Here is a 23,990-nt window from a genome sequence, read left to right as displayed (position 1 = left end):
TGTCCTTCAGGGGTGTTGAAATGTCTCCTTGTGAAACCATTCTAGGATCTGGATGAACAGTGCTAAGGAATCTGCATGAACACAGGACTGTGGCCGTTCCAGTAATAAGCTCAGCCGCCTCCGTGATCTACGATCAAGCATGGGGCCAGCTCTGCCAAGAGGGGCTTCATGTTTTATGTTAAAAGTGTTGTCAGCTCTTCGGTTTCTCTTTTTTCTTTTCCCCAGCCTTGGTCTCTAAAAAGAAATGTTCTCGTCTGCCGATACCAAGTAACTCTGCCGGCCCCCGTGATCCTCTGTCTCCTTTCCCGGCACCGGGAGGGCGAAACCGTTCACCGGGAGCCCAGGGGGAGTGTTCCTGTAGGCTGGGGGCTGCGGGGGCCAGCGGGTTTGCTCGCGGATGGCGGGAAAGGAGACAGAGGATCACGGGGCCGGCAGAGTTACTTGGTATCGGCAGACGAGAACATTTCTTTTGCGGATGGCGATGCGATGTGGGATGAGCCGCAGAGCGACGCTGTGTGTTCACCAATCCGACCGCAGGCCCCCGGACACGTCCCTGAACGTTTTCACGGTTCTAGACCGCGCAGTGAAGACGTGTAACGGGCGGTTTATCCATTTTAATATGGTAAAGAGCCACGGCTGTGTTGTGTGACGAATGAAATATCCTGGGCCGTTCTTGCATCAAGAACGAAGGGGACCCATGACTGGTTTCCCTGATATCCAAGGTTCGCGGTTATTAATTTGGCCTTTAATGCCGGAATCATATTTGCTTTTCTTTCAAGGCTGAAAATGAGCATTTTCCCCTCAGTGGAGGCGGCGGCTGCTGCTTCCATTTGTCAAGTTCAGGAGGGGGATTAAGTGTTTGGCTCCGGCGGTTAATACCGGGCGGATTTCTCTAATTGCCTTGGAAGACTCGGCGGGCTGGGAGAGGGGGGGGCGACGGGAGGCTGGGGTGGGCTGGTGGGTGCACCGTTCCCCTCTGTCTGGGCGAGCGCGGGCTGGCGGGGGCAGGTCGGGGGGATGAGGAGTTCTCAGTCAGAAAACAATAGTTTAACAATAGTCAAGCCATTTGCTCCCTCCAATGGCTGCTGAGCCCCCCTCATGAGGGAGGAGGTGCGAGCTGCCCTTCCTCTGTGGTCGGGCTGCTCCAGCAGGCCTCAGGGACCACCCTGCTGGGGGCCCTCGGAGATGCCCTCTCCCGGTCGGGCCCCCGCTAGCTCGCGAGGGAAGAGGAGAGCCTCTTATCCCAGCAGGGCCGGGCCAGCCCTGCGGCTGGCGGGCGGGTGTCCTCGCTGGAGCCGGGACACTGCGCTCTCGGCCACACACACAGGCCAGGCTGCCTGCCCGCTCCTGCGCGTCTGTTTTCCCCAGCAAAATAAAACAAGAAAGCCCCAGGGCTCCCCCTGCTGCAGGGGCTGTGTCAGTGCAGCGTGACTCACTGCCGTTCAATAGGAAAAATGCTGATGTGTGTGTTTTTTTTTTAAAAAAAAGGTTTAATTCCATAGGAGGGAACTGGGGGGCATCTTTACCGGAGATAAATACTTGTTTCTCCCAAATCACGCTCTGGAGAGCGGCGAGATGCACGAGGCAAAAACAGTGCTGCCGTATTGCAACTTTCTCGTTGACTTTAAAAACAGTTGTTTTGTGTAAAGAGAAGGAAAAAACTGATATGGCTTCGGAACTGGAGAGAGAGGTCTCGGAGCAGGCCGCAGTGTGGCGTAGCGGTTAGGGGCTCTGGACATCATTTGAGGGCTGCAGGTTCAAATCCCAGGTGGGGCACAGCCGTTGTACCCTTGAGGAAGCCTGCTCGCTCCTATTGCTTCAGCACAATACCCAGCTGGATAAATGAGTGCCAATATAAGTCACTGTGGATAAAAGCCTCAGCTAAGCGACTTGACAGAGCCTGTAATGAAAGCGCAAGAGAGATGACAGTGGCCAGGCCCGGTCCACCACGGCTGTCAGTAACTTCTAATCGCGCTGGCCGTCATTTCCTCGCCTAAAACATTCTCGATACGGCACGTGATCCCCCCGTCTCTCCCTCTCCAAGTCTTTGACATCCCTCCTCCCGCTATCTCCACCTCTGCAGCTGCCCCTTGGTCACTCCTCTCTCTGCTGGGGGGGGACTCAGAAAAGCAGCCCCCCCCCCCCCACGCACCAGGAGGCTGGCCCTGAGCCAATGCGCGTTAAGCCAAATTTACTGTGTCTAAAACACTATAAACCTTTCAAAAGGCTTAATTCTTGGGTGCTGTTATTCCTAGTGAAATAAAAATAAAGGGCTGTGCTTTATTAACTGTGTTGAGTGCTAACAACCGTGAGCCCCGTGGATGTTTATTAGTGATAAATGCAGTGTATTTATTACTGATGAAAGGCAGTGCCACCTTCTGGATTTAAAGCCTTGGACAGGGTTATTCGTTCCGCGTTAAAGCCAGCTGTTACACGGGGCTTGACCGTACTTCGCTCGGAGGCCAAGTATGAGCTAAAACGTCGCTGAGAGGCGTCGCCCCCCGAAAAATCACACAAGCAGGATTGTTTCGTCCTCCCGTTCATAAAAAAAACCCCCCCGCAGTTGCACACGGCATGAGGCGCCTCTGCAGTCCAGCTGGGCTTGCAAAGCAGGAATCAGCCCAATGGAGTTCACTCAGGTATGCTAAAAGCGTGGTCCTGATCTCAGGACGATGGGGCCCTTTCCCGGACTGCTCCCCTTTCCTGCGGAGGAGCTTGTTTCTCTTGCAGCTGATGGCCGGGGGGAGAGTGGGCGTCCGTTCCGATTGCGCTGTCCAGGGTGTCCTGTCCTGCCGCTGTAACGGGGCACTTGCTGAAGGGCAGTTTGGAGAGCAGTACGTCACAAGCTGTGTTTGGCCGGGGCCTGTCCAGATGCCACCACTGAAACACCCAGCCACAGAAGAGCCATCTACAGCTCAACACCAGTGGTGATGACAGTGATGATGATGAGGATTTGACAGTGGATGGAAGTCCCTGCGCGAGGTTGCGCATATTTTCAAAGGCCGATGTCCTTTCGAGTCTGCGTGACTGGAGTGGGGCCACGCTAACTGGCTCCTGCATGCGGTGCCTGTCAGGGGGGAGTTTGCACGTCTTCTCTGCAGTCGGGTGGGGTTTCCATTCAGGATGCTCAACATTCTCTCCCACCAGCGTGGGTGTTTCAGCAGGGGGGGGTTTTGAGTTTGGATGGGGGGGGTCTGTGGGGTTAACCAGTGCACTGGAGTGGAGGAGTCGTTTATGGCCTTACTGCTGTTCTGATGAAGTTTGAAACCTTCCGGATTTCGGGCCTTGGAAAGGGTCATTCGTGCCGCGTTAAAAAAATGCTCCGTGCCGCGGGAATTTGCGCCTTGATCGGGCCCGTTCCAGCCTCCAGCCGTGGGGCACATCAAAGCCAGTCGGGGAGATGTGGCGGAAGGATATTTTCCGGGGGGGGGGAGTGGGCTCGCGCCCCTCTTCGTTGGCGCAGAAGTTCTCGATTCAGCACACTCTTCTGCCTCGGCCGCGGCTCTTCTCGTTCGTCAAGTTCTAAAAATAACTGCTTGCATCAGTCTTAAAAATAGCAACGGCGTACTGTGTGTGTTTCTTTCATATTTGTTCCTGAGCTCCAGGCATTGTGCACAGCGTGTGTCTCTCTGATCCACCTGGAGCCCAACAGACTGCTTTTCCCTTGAATGGGAGGAGGAGGAGGAGGAAGACGTGCCGGGAGGTCCTTTTCCCTGCAGCGGGTGGAGGCCCGGTGGGATTTCAGGAGTTGCAGTGGGGACTGAGGTATTAAAGCAAGACATGCACACAGGACAAGATCAATCATTTAAAGAGCTGACCTCGAACCTCCGCCGTTAGGTAGCTTAATTCGTGGGGTATCCACATCAGCAGCAATGCCTCGGTCGTTTCATCTGCTGTGTGCTTTAAAGGCTTCAGTTTATTTTCGGTACAGTAAACAGATAAGATCACTTCATTAGCCCTATACAATTTCTCGCATTAGGAATGTGTCTTTTCGCAGACCCCAGCTTGCTCTCCATGAGACACACAGACAGGGAGAGAAGCTGGGGGTCAGAGCGCAGGGTCAGCCATTTATACGGCGCCCCTGGAGCAGGTGGGGTGAAGGGCCTTGCTCAGGGGCCCAACGGAGTAGGATTCCTCTGCCGGCCGCGGGATACGAACCGGCAACCTCCCAGCCACAGGATCCTATCCCAGCTTCTTCCTCCCAGCAAGGCAGATGAAGGGAGGGAGGGAAAGCGAGGGTCGCTCTTGCCCTTTTTTCCCACATCCTTTCTCCCAGCCTTTAAGTGGGACGAAAACGATGGGAAGAATTTCTGACGTTTAAGTCCCCCCCCATCACTGAGAAACGGGAATGCCACAGTCCCAGCTGGGAGGGGTCAGTGTGTCCCGGATACCCGTCTCCCATCCCCACCTATTCCAAAACCGGGAGCTGATCGTTTCCCACCTGCCAGCTTCTCCCATTCCTTATAAACCGGGGGAGTTCGACTGTACAGGCAGCTGTTCCATGCGAACGAATGGGGGCAGAATTCCCGTCCGGATTTCCCAAGCTTGGTTCCCTGTGTCCCGTGCCGGATGCTACAAAAAAAGCGCTCAGCGCCCCTTCTTCCGTCGGGACCGGGAGGGGGATTCCCAGCCTGCGGAGGTTTCTCAGTCATTGCATCTTCATGGCGGTAGACGGCTGCTCCGTCTGTGTGCTCACCTCCGCTAACGAGGCCAATCAGATCTAATTGGGCCGGTCAATTAAAGCTCCCCTCCCTGCTTGTGCGGGCGACACTTTGGCAGATCTCCTCTTAATATCGTTTCCGTCTCCCTCCCCCTCCCTGTCTGATGCAGTATTTCCTCGGAGCGGAATATATATGTTTAGCCTTCATGTATAAACCCGAGACGGAGCTTATTTCTAAAGCAGCCCTTTGATGTTGGTAAATCCCTGTGAACGGAGGGATGATAAATCCCCTCTTCCTCGGAACGGAGGACCCCGCGGGGTCCCAGCGAGACGTGATGAATCCTGGTCGGGGGGGGGGTGCCCCAAAATGTGCCGGGACAGGGTCCTGCTATCGGAATGCAGGGGGGGGCAGGTCCGGGAGGTGTGCCAGGGATGAAGTCGCCTGCATCTGATGAAACTCTGGGTCCCCTTTCTGGAGGTGCTCATACAGCTTACAGCGAAAACACTGTGACTTTTTAAACTGTCAAGCTAAAACCCCACATCAAAGCATTCCTTACTAGAGCCCTTTTAATAATAATAATAATAATAATAATAATTGCTTACACTTATATAGCGCTTTTCTGGACACTCCACTCAAAGCGCTTTACAGGTAATGGGGACTCCCCTCCACCACCACCAATGTGCAGCCCCACCTGGATGTTTGCTTTTTTTTTTTAAAGCAAATTCACCTGAAGTCTCATCAAATCCTTTGATGGTCCTTAACTGGGCCCGTTCTGATGCACAACTGGGAATTCTTCGGACGCTTCGCACGATCCCTATTCCCTATTGCAAGCTCTTTGCACCCGCTTTTTGTGGCCAGTGCAAATAAGAAGACATTTTAAATCAATACTAACCCCCAGTGTGAGCCCATTCAGATGGTTCGCAACAGCACAGGGAAAGCTGGGGAAGACTATGGTTTGTACAGTTAGGGCGTGACAGGCTTCTAAAAGTGGTGGGTGGGGCTGACGTTCCCCAGCCGGCTCGGAATAACGGAGCCGTTCTCGGGCTCTCTTGTGCTCGGTGTCCGCCGGGCTGGGACACCGGGACCTGTGGGGACCGCAGCCTCTCTGCTTGCAGTGCACGAGCCCAGAACAGCCAGTTCCCCAGCAGCACCCCTCCGTCACGAGCCGAAGCTGAAGAAGGAGAAGGGAAAAGACGAGCGACTGCAGGCCGGATCTGCAGTGTGGGGGGGAGGGGGAACAGGTGTGCAGTACAGCTGCTGCAGGAGAGGGAGAGAGCAACCGAAAGAGCAACAGCAATTTCATGTCTCATAAACCCTGACAGCTTTACCCCTGCTTTGCTGGAATCCTCTTGGGTTTTTAATTAACCGGGTTAGGAGGCGGCATGGGATCGATTCCCTTATCTTAGCGCCTCTGCTTATTCTAGGGAGGAGAGGATTTGCCTTTTTTTTTTTAAAAGCAGAAGGTGCTGTGCCGGAGCAGGACATGCGGTGCTCCCTCTGTCGCCCTACAGGGGGCGCTGTGCGCTCCAAAGTCCTTGCTTGCTGGCGAGGCCTTCTCTGCCTCTCACCAGGTGCTAATGGCTTGTTTGTCCCCCTTCCTGCATGGGCCTCCTGCGCTGTGTGGCTCACAGGATACATGCGGGGTGCATTTCAGGAATCTGCTGGTGCAAATGACTTGTTTAGTTCCAGACTTCAAATGACCTTTTGGCTGGTTCCCCTAGACCCTTCGCTCACTTTCCAGTGCTGTGCACTAACTGGGGCCTAAACTTGTGGGCTAACCGGCGCCACCTGTGGTCAGAGGCGGGAGCAGCAGGGGAGGCCGTTTCTCTTTCTCAGCCTGCGTGGCAACTTCGGGACTGAGCAGACGAGGCGAAAAAAGGACCCCGGGTCCTTGCTCGAGGTAGCCCCTCAAGGGGTCGTCCTTGTCGCTGCCTGTCCGGATCAGGAGCCCAGCGGCGTGCGTCCCCCAGCTGAGGGCTCCATTCCCACTGCCCGTCTGCGTGCTGCTTGTGTGGTGCGACGTTCCGGTGCTGCCCGCGACCCGCAGTGCCCTCTCAGCGCTGTGTCGAGCTGTTAAAGAGCACGGGTCTTCAGCTGGCGCATCCGGAGCCGGCCTGTCGAGCCCTGTGGTATCGCCACTCTGCCTGACGCTGAGGTTCCCCGGGAAGGGCCAGCCTGCCCACCTGCTCAGCTCCAGCACAGGGGAGGGGAGAGGAAGGGTCAGCCGCGCCGCTGAGAGAACAAAAGGATCTCCAAATAGATATCGACTGGCCGCGTGGAAAAAAGGCTCATAGTTACTTTTAGGAGCGTAGTTATAGCAACGACCGGTCTCCTAGCGATGCGGCTGAATTGCGCTGGAGAGGAGCCGCACTCCAGACCCCGGCGCAGAGGCAGTGGCAGGCCGGGGGGGGGGTGTTGGGGTGTCCTCTCAGCGGCCCGCTATCCGGGACTCCTGCGCCTCTGGTGAAGAGCCTGCGGAGCGTTCCTGAGCCCCTGAGCGTGTGGGATAAGAGTCTCAGGAGCCGGCTCTCTCCGGAAGGCCTCTGCTCCCACTCCAGGGAACGCTGGGGCCACTCTCTGCTTCGACTTGCGACTTCGCCTCCTAATTCACCTCCGGGCGTATTCGCCACACAACCGGCGGCCCGCAATGTCTGCCGCACACAGTCACGCCCAGACCCCCTGCCTTGTCGGGGTGCAGCTTGTCTTTTTTCCCGGTGTGCCCGGGAAGTTCCACCTCGCGGCTCTCGGCGCCTGTTCGCTCTCCGCCCTCCCCCTGGTGTGCCAGCTGGGGAAGCCAGCGGCTGGCAGAGCTCTGGGCCTCTGGTAGGCCCGGTGTGGGGTCAGATCCCGCTGGTGCTGTTGTGTCTTTAAGCGGGGCAGGTCCAGAAGAGTGTGCCCCTAAGGGGCCTGGCTGTAGAAAAGGCTACCGATGCAAAACCGCCTTGGATAAAAGCAGCGGCCGAACGCTAATCGAGTTAAGCCACGTTTTCTTCCCCCTTCCGTTTTCTTCCACGGCAATCCGTGAATGTCCCTGCAGCGCTCTGCATCAGAGTGCTCCCGGGAATTTCGCACGCAGTGTCCGTCGCGAACGCGTGTCCTCGCGGGTGAAGACGTCGCCTGGATTTATCGCCGCCACGCGAGTGCCGACGGATGCGCCGCTCCGTTTCTGAAGGCGAATCACCGGCCAGCTCGCCGTCACCCTGGTGGCGAGGGGAAGCGGCGGCGTGTTGCGTGCGCCGAGGTCTCCACGAGAGTCCCGATCGGTGAGCCGGAGACCAGGGGGGATCCGCTCGGGCGTGGCCGGGGCTGGACTCCCTCCGGCCTCTGGATCCGCAGAGGGAGAGCGGTCGGAGGGAAAGGTTTTCCCCTGTTCCTGGGAATTCTCACGCTCTCTGCTTCGCTGTGAAATACCGAGCACGACGGAGTGAAGAGGGATTTCTGACACTGATGCACGTTGAGGACTTTTGGCCCCATTAGGGGGGCGCTGGCCAGTAAGATGACCCGTGCTGGCGATGCCACGTGTGCCGTCTGTGGTCACCTGGCTGAAGAGGGCCGGACACATGTCGTAGAGCCGGTGGCGGATGACCACAGCGTCATCAGCTCAACCCCCCCACACCATGCTGGCCAAAAGCGCGCTCCCTTGTGATTTTGCAACATAGATGGCACCTTCGGTCCGGATGTATCCGGCAGGCAGGTGAGGATCCCTGGGAGGAGCTGGCTCCGGCTCGGTGCCGTGGCCGTTTTTTCCGAGAGCCCGTCCTGCCAGGCGGTGAAAAATCGTCTTTTTACAGCACGATAAGCACAACTTTAATTGCAGCGGGCCGTCCGTCAGCGCCTGGCTGCTGGGTGACAGTACGGACCCCCGGCACCCGGGCTGCGGAATGAGTCTGTCGTTAATTCAGCTTCGTTCTTTCATTTCCTGGTAAAGCAAGTCGCCTGGTGAAACGCGTCTGCTTGCTTTTTATAAATCAAATTACTCTGGAACGTTTGGTGCCTTCAGATGTGAAGCCTGCCTTCTGTGTTTTGTTCCGTTGTTTCAAAATCGAAATCGAAGAAGCCCCCCTGGGCAGGAAGGACCAGACCGGGCGGTAGTGTCTATTTCTGGGGCGGCAACTCGTTGGCTGGTTTAGTTAGATAAATGAAGCCATGAATGGCCTGCTGCTCCTCTGTCGGTTCTGACTGGTCATGCCCCGAACCCGAGTGACTCCAGTAATGGGGTTTCGCTTCTACTACTTTCGCTTCTTCTCTGAAACAGGGGGGCTTACAAAGCAGTACAGCGCTACGTCACTAACTGGGGTAGAGGGGTGTGTAGCTGGGAAATGAAAACGAGCTTCACACCCCAGGCGTAGGACCCTGCAGTTCCTCTTTTCTCTCCAGGGCCGAGTACAGACTCGACAGCACAACATCTCACTCGCTCAAGAGCAGCGGCAGCCTCAGCGATCTTGTAATCCAGTAATCAAAGTCTGATCTCCAGCTCAGAACTCTCCAGTATAACCTGGTCTGATTATCCCTCACTCAGAACACTCCAGTATAACCTGGTCTGATTATCCCTCACTCAGAACACTCCAGTATACAGTGCCTTGCGAAAGTATTCGGCCCCCTTGAACTTTTCAACCTTTTGCCACATTTCAGGCTTCAAACATAAAGATATAAATTTTTTATTTTATGTGAAGAATCACCAACAAGTGGGACACAATTGTGAAGTGGAACGAAATCTATTGGATTTTTGAAACTTTTTTAACTAATAAAAAAATGAAAAGTGGGGCGTGCAAAATTATTCGGCCCCTTTACTTTCACTGCAGCAAACTCACTCCAGAAGTTCAGCAAGGATCTCTGAATGATCCAATGTTGTCCTAAATGACTGATGGTGATAAATAGAATCCACCTGTGTGTAATCAAGTCTCTGTATAAATGCACCTGCTCTGTGATAGTCTCAAGGTTCTGTTGAAAGTGCAGAGAGCATCATGAAGAGCAAGGAACACACCAGGCAGGTCCGTAATACTGTTGTGGAGAAGTTTAAAGCCGGATTTGGATACAAAAAGATTTCCCAAGCTTCAAACATCCCAAGGAGCACTGTGCAAGCGATCATCTTGAAATGGAAGGAGTATCAGACCACTGCAAATCTACCAAGACCTGGCTGTCCCTCTAAACTTTCAGCTCAGACAAGGAGAAGACTGATCAGAGATGCAGCCAAGAGGCCCATGATCACTCTGGATGAACTGCAGAGAACTACAGCTGAGGTGGGAGAGTCTGTCCATAGGACAACAATCAGTCTTACACTGCACAAATCTGGCCTTTATGGAAGAGTGGCAAGAAGAAAGCCATTTCTAAAGATATCCATAAAAAGTCTCGTCTAAAGTTTGCCACAAGCCACCTGGGAGACACCCCAAACATGTGGAAGAAGGTGCTCTGCTCAGATGAAACCAAAATCGAACTTTTTGGCCACAATGCAAAACGATATGTTTGGCGTAAAAGCAACACAGCTCATCACCCTCAACACACCATCCCCACTGTCAAACATGGTGGTGGCAGCATCATGGTTTGGGCCTGCTTTTCTTCAGCAGGGACAGGGAAGATGGTTAAAATTGAGGGGAAGATGGATGCAGCCAAATACAGGACCATTCTGGATGAAAACCTGTTGGAGTCTGCAAAAGACCTGAAACTGGGACGGAGATTTATCTTCCAACAAGACAATGATCCCAAACATACAGCAAAATCTACAAAGGAATGGTTCACAAATAAACGTATCCAGGTGTTTGAATGGCCAAGTCAAAGTCCAGACCTGAATCCAATCGAGAATCTGTGGGAAGAGCTGAAAACTGCTGTTCACAAACGCTCTCCACCCAATCTCACTGAGCTCGAGCTGTTTTGCAAGGAAGAATGGGCAAGAATTTCAGTCTCTCGATGTGCAAAACTGATAGAGACATACCCCAAGCGACTTGCAGCTGTAATCGCAGCAAAAGGTGGCTCTACAAAGTATTATCGCAAGGGGGCCGAATAATTTTGCACGCCCCACTTTTCATTTTTTTATTAGTTAAAAAAGTTTCAAAAATCCAATAGATTTCGTTCCACTTCACAAATGTGTCCCACTTGTTGGTGATTCTTCACATAAAATAAAAAATTTATATCTTTATGTTTGAAGCCTGAAATGTGGCAAAAGGTTGAAAAGTTCAAGGGGGCCGAATACTTTCGCAAGGCACTGTAACCTGGTCTGATTATCCCTCACTCACAATACTCCAGTATAACCTGGTCTGATTATCCCTCACTCACAATACTCCAGTATAACCTGCTCTGATGAACTCTCCAGTATAACCTGGCCTGATTATCCCTCACTCAGAACACTCCAGTATAACCAACTCTGATTATCTCTCAGTCAGAACGCTCCAGTATAACCTGGCCTAGTTTGGTTCCAAGCCCAGTTCTTATCCAGTGCAGTGTCGACTTGTTTCGATTACACACAGCTTGGCCCAGATACTCTTCCTTCTCCTGGCATTTTCAGTCAGCATTTGCGTTTTGTAATCCCTGCATATTTATTGGAGTTCTCTTTAGAAATACTAATTAAAAACGGTGATCATTTTCGTGTCTGTAAATCAGCTGCAGTTAAGCAGTTCTTATATCTGTAAGATGTTTTGTTTTCTTTTGGGAAAGGTCAGCTCTTCTCTGCTCCTCCAATAATAAAATTTGTAATACTACTAATAATTAATAATAATGAAGCATTCTGATTACTCTCTAATGGAGTCCTGCAGTAGCTGGGAGTGATTTGTTCAGAAGAAAACATCTTAGAGAAAATTCCTGTTCACTTTTCATGGCCTACTTTTTTATTGTTGAAGTGTGTTTCTGGGGCTGGAGTCTAGCAAGGGGGGGGTGTGTGTGTGCGAGGGGTGACCGTCCGTGTCGACCTGAGAATTAGAACCGCCTGCTAGGAATCTGAAACGGGTTTTTGGGTCAGGAGCGAATATTTATATTGCCGGCAAAGTGGGACACAAAACATTTTAGAAGGAGGCTGCCGAAAAGTTTTGGCTTCAGTGCAAATGGTAGCTCTGATGTCCTGAAGGAAGTGGGGATCTGTTTCGGGTCGCGTCCTCAAAACCTTCGCCTTTCGGGGGCGTGTCTGGAATCGCGGAACCAGACGTTGTTGGGGCTCCTTCGCTCCCCTGCAGGGCCTGATCCCTGCTCCGCGCCTCGTTTCTCCGGCGCCCGGAGATGTTGGGGACGACCGATCTGGGGGCGCGGGTCCGGCGATGCCTCCTGGGGAAAAAGAAAGGCTCTCGCGTCCCTGGTCAGCTCGCTCAAGGCCTGGCCTAGCCGCTGACCGATCCGGGACGCGGGCAGCGATGATTTAAAGCTGGACTGTGAAGTGGGGCTCGTCCCGGCCAGGGCCGCTGCCGAGAGAGCCCCTCCGCCCGAGCGCCAGTCCAATAACTGTACGCGGCGCAGGAGCGGTTTCTAACGGAGGAAGAGCGCGGTGTTGAGCCTCTTCAGGTGTGTTCCTTTGCGGCCCTTGTGCTGACGCTGCCAACACCCCTCCCCGCCCCAACTTGAACGTAGGCAGCACGTGTCGGTTCGGTTCGGTGAAGTCATTCATCCGTCTTAAAAGGAGCAGCTTTCAGGTTTGTGGTGGGTTTAAGCGCGTGTGGCTCGGCATCGTCAAACCGCAAGAGCTAATTATTATTCATTCCCACAGTCGGCAGTGACCGCCTGCTCTTAAGCGCACCATCACACTGAAAACTGCTCTGGGCGCAGCGCAGTGACGAGCCACTCTCACCGGTGGGAGCCAGCTGGGTGACGCCGATGAGCCCTGACAAGGCCAGAACAGCCCCCTGTGGCTGCTGACCTGGGCCCTGCGCAAGCTAGGGGCAGCAGGAGAGGAATCCCCTTTGGTCTCCGCTTCTCAGCAGCTGGGAAACCGCGGGATTGAAGTCCTTTCAGGCTGTCTGTCCTAAAGGCAGGTAGCAGCACCGTTTAAACCTCTGAACTGCGCCAGTTTCCACAGTGACTGTGAACCAGATTAGCTTCTGAGAAATCGAAGGACGCCTGCAAGGCAGGGCAGCGCTGGGCGCTGATGATTGGGTCCTGACTGTCAGCGCGGGCCTAATATATGAACCCCACTCCTTCGAGTGTGCTGCTTATTTCCCTTTCAGGTAGATTATATAAATGTATGTAATAATACAATTTTACAGGCTGTGGGTAGAGTAGACAGGCGCAATAAGAATGAATTCAGAAGGAAATCCTGTATTAACTAATGGGCTCTCTGAAGGGGCTGGAGGGGTCCCGCTGGTGCAGTGAATTCTATTTCTCAATGACGGCCGAATAATTGAAGGCCCAGCGTGTTCTCCTGTTTCCCTGAAATGAAGGCTTGCCGCTATAAATAGCTTTGAATGCCTTTAGATCATGCATCCGCTGGCGAACGGAAAAAGAAAAGGAGAAATATTGTCAGAGAAGGTCCAGCTACTCGTTCACGCTGGGGCAGGACAGTCGCGGGCCGGGCTGGTTGTGAAAGGCAGGGAGGTGGCAGGACAGACCTCTGATGGTCTCGGGAGATGGACGGAGTCCATAAATGCAAGAGGGCAGATCGGTTTGATAGATCTCTGTCGCAGAGTACAATCAAGGCCGGCAATGGCCCGCTCAGCCCATCAGTGCAGTGTTTGTCCATTAGTTTGCTGCGCATCGATCGCAGAACGCTGTCGGGGGCGTCGCTCGGGAGGAGGGAGGCAGATCGACTTCCCCAGCGGCGCAGATGGGCAATTCATCCTTTATCATTTCTGCTCCAGGGCTTTTCAATCTTCCAGCAGGGCTGCAGGTGTCAGGCCCTGCCCGCGGGCTCCAGCGCACCTCCGTCTGCAGATCGACAGTACCCGGGGGGGTGGGGGGGGGGACACAACACCCGCCCCGCAACGGAGCAGGCACCAACACCCATGCAGATCCTCGCACAGAAGTCCAGCATTTATACTGTGGGTGTAGAAGTGTCATGGCAGATACCCCTGTGAAAAGAAACTTGTAAGCATATTGGAAGCGGGCTGGAAGAGAGAAGAGCCTAATTGGGGGGGAGGGGGGAGAATAAAATTAGGCAGTGAAATGCATTCAGCCAGAGAGCCTGGGGGCTGGGGGCTGTTGGCTGTACATTATAATTTGTCAATTGTCTCCCATTTAGAAACAAACAGGCCTGAAATATCCACTGATCCAAGACCTCATTAAAGACAAGGCTGGCTTTTGTGCTTCTCATTCTTATGGTAATAGAGGCAAATTGATGTTAATGTACTGTATGTATCAGTCAGGCCCAGACTGATCTCTTCCTCAGAGTGGGCAGCCCCTCCCCTTGCATATGAGATGTTACATCTCTCTTTTTTTTGCCTGATTTTCCAAATAATAGTAAGAGGAAGAGGGCCATGACGAAGACGACAGTGAAGAGCAAGAAGATGCAGAAGGAGGCCCTTTTTTAAGCACTTTTTCTCAAAAACAAACAACACAACCTCCCGAGCGCACGTGATCCAGTCGACAGCAGTGAAGCCTAAGAGGAAATTGAGAGCACAGTCAAACCGACCCAATAATGAATTACGCCACGCAGCTCAGCTTAATGAACGGCTTGCGCCCGTGCCAGGGCCAGTAAAACAAAGGTGCCAGCTTCTTTAATTAGCTCTGGTAATTAAGATTCCCCGACTTTCTGCAGAGGCAGGCACGCGCCGCTCTCCGACACGGCGCTGAAAGCGTCCCGGACAGATGGGGAGCAAGATTTTGAGATTTCGTTTTCCCTTAAAATTTCTCCCGGGGATCTTCTCAAGTCACCAGCTGCCCCTTCCACAGGGCACACCCCTGCCTCCCCAGGAACCCCAAACCACATCCCGAGCAAAAAATGACACGGGGGAGTAGTTGAATGCGATCATTGTCAAGTAATTGTGCTGATTTAGGGGTGCAGTCAAGCTGTTAATTGCCTGCCTGTTGCCAGGCGCATACTGAGGTCGGGACACATAGGGGTTGTAGCTTTAGTCTCTGGGGAATCGCTTCGGAGACTGTCGCCACCATCTCCGGGACATCCTTGAATCCCTGGTACTGGTTCTGCCGCTCCAAGGGATCGGCCGAGCCGATCTGCAGTCCGGCGTGGTTTCCCGCTGGGAGCGGGGGTTGCCGGCTCTTCAGCGAATCTTGCGTGCTGGCGGCGTGTCCAGAAAAGAGCTGCTTCTCACAATCTCTTCACCCCTGATGGAAGCAGCAGTCCAGAACGTGTTGTGGGTTTGGGGTTGTGCTGGCGGGACATGTAGGGGGCGCCCTCCCCACCAAGTCAGGTTTCCCCCCAAACCAATCGAGCTGCAGGCATGGCCACTGTAGGGGGGGGGGGAGACGCTAAATCGACTCCTGGGTCGTGAAAGAACCCATGACCCTCTCTGTAAGAGTAGGGTTGTCAACTCCAGAGTCCAGAGTCTACATTTCTGAACATCACATCAGCATTGTAGGCAGTCAGCAGGATGAAGTTAATCCCCTCCTATATGTGAAGTGCTCTGGGATGCTTTTTGATTAAATGCTCTGCAGGAGTTCAGGGAATGACAATAAACAAGACTAATATTAATGCAGAGATATGGAGATCTGTTTCTGTTTGGTCAGCAAGAAACTTTAAACACACGGCAGAAGCTTGTGAAGGACTTTGTTCCGACGAGAGCACACGCCGGGCTCCGCTGTCTAGTCGTGGCTGCCCGGGTTCAAACAGGCGACTACAGAAACATGCTGGCCGGCACTCCCTCACTCGGACCGTGCTGGCCAGAGCAGCAGTGAGGCCGGCACTACGGGCTGGACGCCTGGACACGGGCTCGGAGCTCTGCGCCTTGCACGTGCCTGTGGATTGAAGTAAAGTAAAGTAAATTGTAACAGTACGACTGCACCGTAATCAGGGTAAAGCTTTTAATTACCTCATGTAACACCGAAGGGCTCTTGTGCCACTAAGGGATAATCAAGCCAAAAATCCCGTTTTCACGCACGTGGCTGATCCGGGCCCGGCTGAAACCGTACCGCACTGGCGCTGTTCGGTCCGGCTCGGGGCGGGGGGGACAGGCACAGGAGGACGGCACCGCCCGCGGAAGCCCAGCAGGTGGGCGGTCACGGGTTACGGCGGACGTCAGCCTGAGGGAGCGGGACAGGGCTGGGGGATCCGGATCGGGATAAAACTGCGGGCGGTGTTATTTCACAGCGGACCCTGCCCGTGGTCTCCGTCCTTTCCCGGAAAGAGGCAGCGTCCACCGGAGAAGTCCTCAACCAGCTCCCGGCCTCCTGTGCGGGCAAACGGGCGAGTTTCTTCTGCGGCTATCGCTGACGTTGTCTTGCTCGATCACGAGCAGGCTGTGCTCTGCGGTCTTGTTTGATAAGAGCCGCTTATTATCCGATAACTGCTGGCGGATTTCTGGACTCGGGTGGCCATGTCACCCTGAGGGGCTTGGTGGCCCTGCGATGGGCTGAGCCAGTAAAACTCTCTGCATTTCAGTGTCAGTCCGCGAGCAGGAGGGGGGAGGCAGATGGAAAGTGATGGATATATTGCATGCTTTTATAGTTGGCGTTGCTATTAGCTCTCTGCAGACAGCGTGTAACATATGCGAGCCTGTTTATGTCCTCTAAGGCCTGTTTATTTATATATATCCTCTGTCTGTGGGTAGATGGGCCTCTTTTGCTCATTTGCTCGTATATTTGAGTGTAATACACAGAATTTTGCGGCTTTAAATATGATGGAGAATACAAAAATAGTGCTTTATAGTATGTAGAAATGCTAAAGGGAAAAAGGAAATATAAATAACATAACATTACTAATTCTAAGGGCAGCAAAGGGGTTAGCATTGCTGCCTCGCAGTGCTGGGGCCCTGGGGTCAATTCCAGACCTGGCCTGATGTCTGTGTGGAGTTTGTATGTTCTCCCTGTGTTTGTGTGGGCTTCCTCCAGGCGCACTGGTTTCCTCACACAGTCCAGTTACATACAGGCAGGTTAATTGGCCCTGGAGTGTGTGTGTGTGTGTGTGTGTGTGTGTGTGTGTGTGTGTGTGTGTGTGTGTGTGTGTGTGTGTGTGTGTGTGTGTCTCCCTCCCTGGCAATGGACTGAAGCGGTTCGAAAAGGGATAGAGGGATGCCCCTTGTATGATTAAGGAGGTCTTTGTAGCGATGCATGCTCTCTCTTGGGGACTGTTCTGGAGATTAATTTCGAAGCCCATATTGACCCGATCCTCAGAAAAGGTCAACGGCGTCTATCAGGAATCCTCCCTTGAATCTGCTCTCATTTTTACCCCGATCTGCTGGTTCGGCAGCCTGAATCCGAGAGGCAGGAGCAGCCTTGTGGAAAATATGGCAGAAGGTCACTGGCGCTGATCTCCCAGCCCCTCTCTCCTCCATCTGCCTTTCACGTGTTCTGTGTGAAGCAGAATCCATCCAGCGGCGGTCCTGCACACCCCTGGTTTAATCACGCCCAGTTACTGCCATGAGAACCCAGATACCGACTCCCCAGCTCCAGAACCAACAGGTTCAGGTTCTCATCCACAACTGTAGCCATATCGTTACTGAACACTTGGCCTTCTGTGTCAAGATGTATGGATACTGTTGCTCCTGTCTGAACACCAACCCTGCTCTGAAGACTCTCTCTCTCTCTCTCTCTCTCAGGTCCTCAAAGGCTCCAAGAAGCTGTCGCTGTCGGTGCGCTCGGTGGGGCGGATCCCCGGGGGGTACGTGACCAATCACGTGTACACGTGGGTGGACCCGCAGGGCCGCAGCGTCTCGCCCCCGCCGGACCTGACGCTGCACCGCAGCGCCACCCTGAGGCGCAAGGACGGCGCGCGCAGGAGCCACCTGCAGCTGCTGCAGGAGGGCGACGAGAAGAAGGTACGGGGAGGACCCGAGGTCACGAGAATCGCCCGGGGGGGTGGGCAGCAGAGCTGAGGTGGGGGGTCACGTTGAGCCCACGCGGGTCGCTCTCGTGATTGATGTCGCTGTCCGCTGAAAGGCTTGGCTCGTTCTTCACTTGTGCACCAGAAGTCATTGCTCCGCAGTGCTCACTTCGCCTCCACCCGTCATATATATTGAGCTGGCTGCTCCTTACTCCCAGAGTTAATGGATTCCCAGTTAGTGTTATAGGCTGACATCTGACCCGCCCCCACCGTGGCTCAGTAAATCCTGCAGAGTGCTGAGCTGGGGCGTCCTCTCTACTGTCTCAGCAGATTACTGAGCTCGGGTCTGAGCTGACAGGCGTGTGTCCCCATCCCTCCTCCTCTTGTAACAGGACTGTTCTACTGCACTGGGACTGTAGCTCCTAGTGTGACAGACTGTTCTACTGCACTGGGACTGTAGCTCCTAGTGTGACAGGACTGTTCTACTGTACTGGGACTGTAGCTCCTAGTGTAACAGGACTGTTCTACTGCACTGGGACTGTAGCTCCTAGTGTGACAGACTGTTCTACTGCACTGGAACTGTAGCTCCTAGTGTAACAGACTGGCCTACTGCACTGGGACTGTAGCTCCTGTTGTAACAGGACTGTTCTATTGTACTGGGACTGTAGCTCCTAGTGTGACAGACTGTTCTACTGCACTGGAACTGTAGCTCCTAGTGTAACAGACTGTTCTGCTGCACTGGGACTGTAGCTCCTATTGTAACAGACTGTTCTACTGCACTGGGACTGTAGCTCCTAGTGTGACAGGACTGTTCTACTGCACTGGGACTGTAGCTCCTAGTGTAACAGGACTGTTCTACTGCACTGAGACTGTAGCTCCTGTTGTAACAGGACTGTTCTACTGCACTGGAACTGTAGCTCCAAGTGTAACAGGACTGTTCTACTGCACTGGGACTGTAGCTCCTGTTGTAACAGGACTGTTCTACTGCACTGGAACTGTAGCTCCTAGTGTGACAGGACTGTTCTACTGCACTGGGACTGTAGCTCCTAGTGTGACAGGACTGTTCTATTGTACTGGGACTGTAGCCCCTATTGTAAGAGGACCATGTTGTATCTAGACTCATTTCCTGGGAAGTGCTTTGAAGTGGGAGCAGCACAATGTAAAATAAGTATATTTGTTTATGAAAACTGATTTGATTGACTGGTTTGACTGACTGATGGATTGAGTGCCATGTCTGTGCAGGTGAACCTGGTTCTCGATGACGGACGATCACTGGGGTTGATGATCCGGGGGGGTGCAGAGTACGCCCTGGGCATCTACATCACTGGTGTGGACCGTGGCTCTGCAGCGGACAGCGGGGGGCTCAAGGTGAGGGAAACACCACTCTCCCTGTGTCCCTGTCCCTCTCTCCCTCTTCCTGCTGGCTTGCACGATCGATGTGCTGTCGGGTGATGTTCAGTGTGATGCAGCGTGTGGCTCTGCAGGCGATGTGAGGCTGGACGATCAGCAAGAGACGGTGTGATCATTGTGAGAGCTGTGTGGTCCAGTCTGATGGCTCCGTGGTCCAGTCTGAAAGCTGGGCTGTCGGGGCGAGAGCTGTGCAGGGTTGGTTCCCTAGTTTCCAGAGCCAGGAAGCCCAGCCTGTCACAGCTAAGGGGATTAACAGCGCTGCTGCAGCCCCGGGGGCATCTTTGCATTTAATTCGCTGATAAACTGTAGAATATTGACTTCTTAATGTGGCCCAATCCCCTCTCCACCCCTACACACAAACACAAAACAAACGCAAATATACACACGCGCATACACCCCTCTCTCCTTTTCCTCTCCACCCCTCCTGCTTTCTCCCCACCTCCTGCGTTCACGGTGTGGGGGTGCGTGCCAGAGGCCCCCCTGTCTCTCTGCCCTCCTTCTGGCCCGGGTTTTCCTTCAAAGTGACAAAGATCAGCTGTCCCCCCCCCCCACCAGACTGAGAGAAGGTTTTAGGGACACCTTCCTGCCTGGACAGAAGCTCAGGGATCACAGCGATCTGGAGATTCAGGTGGCGAAAGCGCCGCTGACAGCTCTGGGGCCTTTCCCAGCTGGGCTAACCCAGGCGGTTCCTGCACCCCTGCAGCTGGAATCCCATGAGCTCAGCAGCGGACAGCCAGATGTGGAATGGCTGGCATGGGCTTGACCCAGATCCGGTTTAACACAGACCCAATTTAATGCAGGCCCGGTTCACCGCAGACCCCGTTTAACACAGACCTGATTTAACATAGACCCGGTTTAAGACTAACACAGATGAACGCAGACGTGGTTGAGTATAGACCCGGCAGGGGCTGAACTAAACCTAGTCAAAAGCAGACGGGAGACGCAGAAATCAAACCAGCACTTTGGAAATCAAATCAGCCCACAAACCAGGCCCTAATCTTAGCTCCTGTCTCCTTTGCGAAAAACCTTTTGCTCCCAGCTCCTCGAATCGAGTGGTTCCCCCAGGCATATTTATAGTGCGGCACACTCAAAACCTCCGCTCCTAAACTTGATGTAGCGCTTCATACTCGTACCGGGGAGAGTGTGGTGCCTAATGCTCGCCAACTAGACAGGCCTGCAGCTTGAATTATTGTCTCATTAGGAGAGAGGCTCGCCGATAAGAGCGCTGTTCGTTTTGGCCCGCCGACTGCTGTGTGCTCTGCCTACCTGATCTCTGCCCGTGCCCTACCTGCTGCATCGCTAATAAACAGGGTGACAAATCGCATTTCACACGCTGGCTTGCTCAGTCAGGTGGGAAATAATTCAATTGCTTTGTGTGCCATGCATCACGAGCGCCATGCCCGGGGTTCGGAGATGGAGCGGAGTGGTGTTTTTTCGGGGAACTTGTACTTCATTGGTCGCTGGCTTTTCTAAAGTATTTTCCTGAGCTCAGAGGGATTTCTGTTGTGCCAATGGAAAACGCATCAGATTCCCGGTGCTTAGCAGCATCGCGCACTCCAGGCTTTGGCAGCTGCTGTTCTTTGGTCCTGGCAATTTCAAGCTTGTTTTTGGTTTGCAGTAAGAAAGCATTGACAAGCATGGTGAGAACCGTGCTGTTTTGTTCAGCACTGCTTGCTCGGGAGTGGATGAAACCACTGGGCAGCGGGAGTCTGATTTGTTTCCCCTGCAGTTATTAGAGGTGTAGCGGCATGCCTGCTGTGCCTCTTGAGGAAACCTCAGCACAGATCGGAGGCGGCTGGTGGCCCTAGGTTTGTTCCTGCAGTTTGAACAGCTCGTCTGCGCAGCTGTCCTCTATGAACAGCTCGTCTGCGCAGCTGTCCTCTATGAACAGCTCGTCTGCGCAGCTGTCGTTTATAGATCGCTCCTCAGGGTCTGCCCCCTGCTGCTGCTGTTCCCTGCAAAGCACTTTGGGATGGGATGAGAAACCATGACCACCTGGATAAAGAGGGCCGGTGCCTCCCCCCGCTGCAGCGCGGCTCGGATCAAGCAGAGCGTTGAGACAAATGAAGGGAAAGTCGATACCCCACGTCTGTAGCTCGGCGGCGGGGCAGGAATGTCACGGGAGGAAATGTCAGCGGCGTCGCTCTGCAGCGCGCGCAGGCGGGCCGCGAAATGCCAGCCCCTCCCAGACTGCAGGGATCACTGCCCTGGGGGATGGCTCTCCATATCCCCGGCCGCACTGCTGCTGGGAGGCGTGAGCTCTTCCTTTGAAGCCTGCACGTGCGGAACGGGCCTGGGTTTCCCAGGAGCGCTCGGATCTCTCCCGTCAGGGGGACCGGTCCTTTCTCGGTTCTCTGTGTGACACTTAATAGCCTGAGTTTGGTTTCTGGTGTTAAAAAAAAGTCTGACCAGTGCCCTGCTGTGTGTGTTTGTGTGTGTGTTTGTTTGTGTGTGTGTGTGCGTGTGTTTGTGCCAGTCTGACCAGTGCCCTTCGCTCTAGGTGTGTGTGTGTGCCAGTCTGACCAGTGCCCTGCTCTGTGTACGTGTGTCTGTGCCAGTCTTACCAGTGCCCTGTACTCTGTGTGTGTGTCTGTGCCAGTCTCTCCAGTGCCCTGTACTCTGTGTGTGCCAGTCTGACCAGTGCCCTGCTCTGTGTATGTGTGTCTGTGCCAGTCTGACCAGTGCCCTGTACTCTGTGTGTGTCTGTGCCAGTCTAACCAGTGCCCTGCTCTGTGTGTGTGTGTCTGTGCCAGTCTGACCAGCGCCCTGCTCTGTGTGTGTGTGTCTGTGCCAGTCTGACCAGCGCCCTGCTCTGCGTGCCAGTCTGACGAGTGGTCTCTCTCTCTGGGCAGGTGGGAGACCAGATCCTGGAAGTGAACGGGCGCAGTTTCCTCAGTGTGCCCCATGACGAGGCCGTGCGCATTCTCAAGTCCTCGCGCCACCTCATCATGACCATCAAGGACGTCGGCCGGCTGCCCCACGCCCGCACTGTGGTCGACGAGACCAAGTGGATCGCCAGCTCGCAGATTGCCGAGAGCAGTGCCACAGGCAGCATCGCAGGGTACGGCCTCCGTGTTAAAATCCCCCCCCTCCTCCGCAGCCCGGTGGAACACTCCAGTCCCATATGGAAGATGACACGTGTTACTTGCCCGTCATACGCTATATCCCTGTATCTGTGGTGATTGGGCTTGGGTTAGATTTAATTCAGGAAGACATCTTCACACATCATCATGTGTCATCAGAATCCTTTCTAACCTTTTGTCCAGAAGTGTTCATGGTGACCCCAACCATGTCTCCTAAGACAAGCTCTGACCTCTGCCAAGATAAATGTGATGCATTATTGTGAATACACATGTGGGGCGGAGCGGTGGCTCTGTGGCTCAGGATCTGCGCCTGTGGCTGGAAGGTTGCCGGTTCAAATCCCGCGGCCGGCAGCGGAATCCTACTCCGTTGGGCCCCTGAGCAAGGCCCTTAACCCCAGCTGCTCCAGGGGCGCCATACAATGGCAGACCCTGCGCTCTGACCCCCAGCTTCTCTCCCTGTCTGTGTGTCTGTGTCTCCATGGAGAAAAGCTGGGGTATGTGAAAAGACAAATTCCTAATGCAAGAAATTGTATAGGGCTAATAAAGAAACATTATCATTACCCATCCTATCTCTTATTCTTATTGGAATAATAGGCTTGACTTAGAATGTGGTTGTGGCACCGTATTTTTTCGAACCATGTTCAAACAAACCCTAACTGTGATAAGAAAGGAGGTATGTCTCGTTAGTCCTGAAGGGAGGTGGACTTACTCTCTGATGGGTCTCGAGTTGTGATAGAAAAGGCCATCGAGATATATTAAAAGGTCCTGAAAAACATCGCCTAGAGACATTTAAAGATCTCATATGGAGAATAGTGCAGCATGGTAGCGCAGCGGCGCCCCGAGAGAGCAGTTGGCACAACGGCGTGGCAGAAGGCGCTGTAAGAGGGGGTCTAGCAGGCAGCCGATGAGTCCCGTCGGTCTTCCGTCCGCAGTCCGATGTTTTACCGTGTTTTGTTTTTTTCCCGCAGGTTGTCCTTGGATCAGGGGAGCTCTGCTGCCGGAAAGGTGAGGGATACTTTGCCGCAGACGTGCGCGCGGGGGGTCAGTGTCATTGTCCTACTCCGTTCTCCCGTTCCTCGAGCGGAGAACGGCCGGCGGGGCGTGGGAATTCAGGGCGTCGGCATTATAGATCGGCGCCTCTGTTCTTCCTTGCGGATTTCAGTGCAGATCACAGCTCGGCAGACAGAGAGAGAGAGAGAGAGAGGAGACGCAGAGAGACAGGTCTGCAGCCCAACAGTGGAGAGATAGGGAAATAGACAGACACACAGAGGAGTTACAGAAAGAAAGATAGAGAGAAGCCTTTCTTTGCTTTAAAGCTGAATTAATAAAGGGTGGTGGGAGGTGGGAAGCTGCCCAGCCTTGGTGTTGCAACTGATACCTGGCTTCTTTCAGGAAACTGTTGCATGAGATCCTGGGATCAAATGAGCTTGTTTCATGTGTTTAACACCTTGCACTTATCCTCTGAGGCAGCGATCCCCTTCCAAGCCAGCTAGCCCTTCCCTTGGCCTCCACTGTTCTCCTGCAGGACTGCGAATCCCTTCCCTCCTTCTCCAGCCAGCCTCACCCCCCCCACCCCCCCCCTCCCTCCCAGAGCTCTTCAGATCTTCAGAGCAATGGAAAAGAGCTCCTGCTCTCATCTCTGGGCCTTTGTAGCTGCAGACAGAAATAGCAGCTCCACACAGCCCCACTAGAGCTCAAGAGGCACGACGTGCAGCCTGTTCCTGCGAGCCCCCCCCCCCCTCGCCCCCTCCTCCCTCCCCCTGGCTCCGGCTCCTGCCTCTTCCAGCCCGGCTCTGGGAGGCAAAGGGACAAACAAGCCTGTCTTCACTCTCGGCAGGAAGCGCAGCCTGGTCTATCGGCATCGACATGCAGTGTGTATATAAGCATAGAGAGGCAGCGCAGCAGGGTGGGTGTGGGTTCAAGACACTGCTGTTATACCCCTGAGTCAGCGGCCCATACCCCAGTAGCTCCAGTCCAGCCAGCTCTGTA

At 54.0% G+C, this 23,990-nt stretch overlaps 1 protein-coding gene across 3 annotated transcripts in view; it reads left to right on the top strand.

Moving 5' to 3' along the window:
* The window catches only part of whrna (whirlin a), a 50,324-nt gene that overhangs the window by 5,326 nt on the left and 21,008 nt on the right, over window positions 1–23,990 (top strand). For all 3 annotated transcript variants that reach the window (XM_088614846.1, XM_088614845.1, XM_088614844.1), the window contains exons 2-5: window positions 17,285–17,503; window positions 18,751–18,876; window positions 21,771–21,979; window positions 22,970–23,006. In XM_088614846.1, coding sequence (XP_088470972.1) covers window positions 17,285–17,503; window positions 18,751–18,876; window positions 21,771–21,979; window positions 22,970–23,006 — 591 coding nt within the window. The remainder of the gene's footprint in view (window positions 1–17,284; window positions 17,504–18,750; window positions 18,877–21,770; window positions 21,980–22,969; window positions 23,007–23,990) is intronic.

Source organism: Lepisosteus platostomus, chromosome 21, assembly GCF_059453375.1.
Source record: "Lepisosteus platostomus isolate fLepPlt1 chromosome 21, fLepPlt1.hap1, whole genome shotgun sequence".
In the NCBI taxonomy this organism is placed as follows: domain Eukaryota; kingdom Metazoa; phylum Chordata; class Actinopteri; order Semionotiformes; family Lepisosteidae; genus Lepisosteus; species Lepisosteus platostomus.
This window is presented reverse-complemented; position numbering and strand designations above follow the sequence as displayed.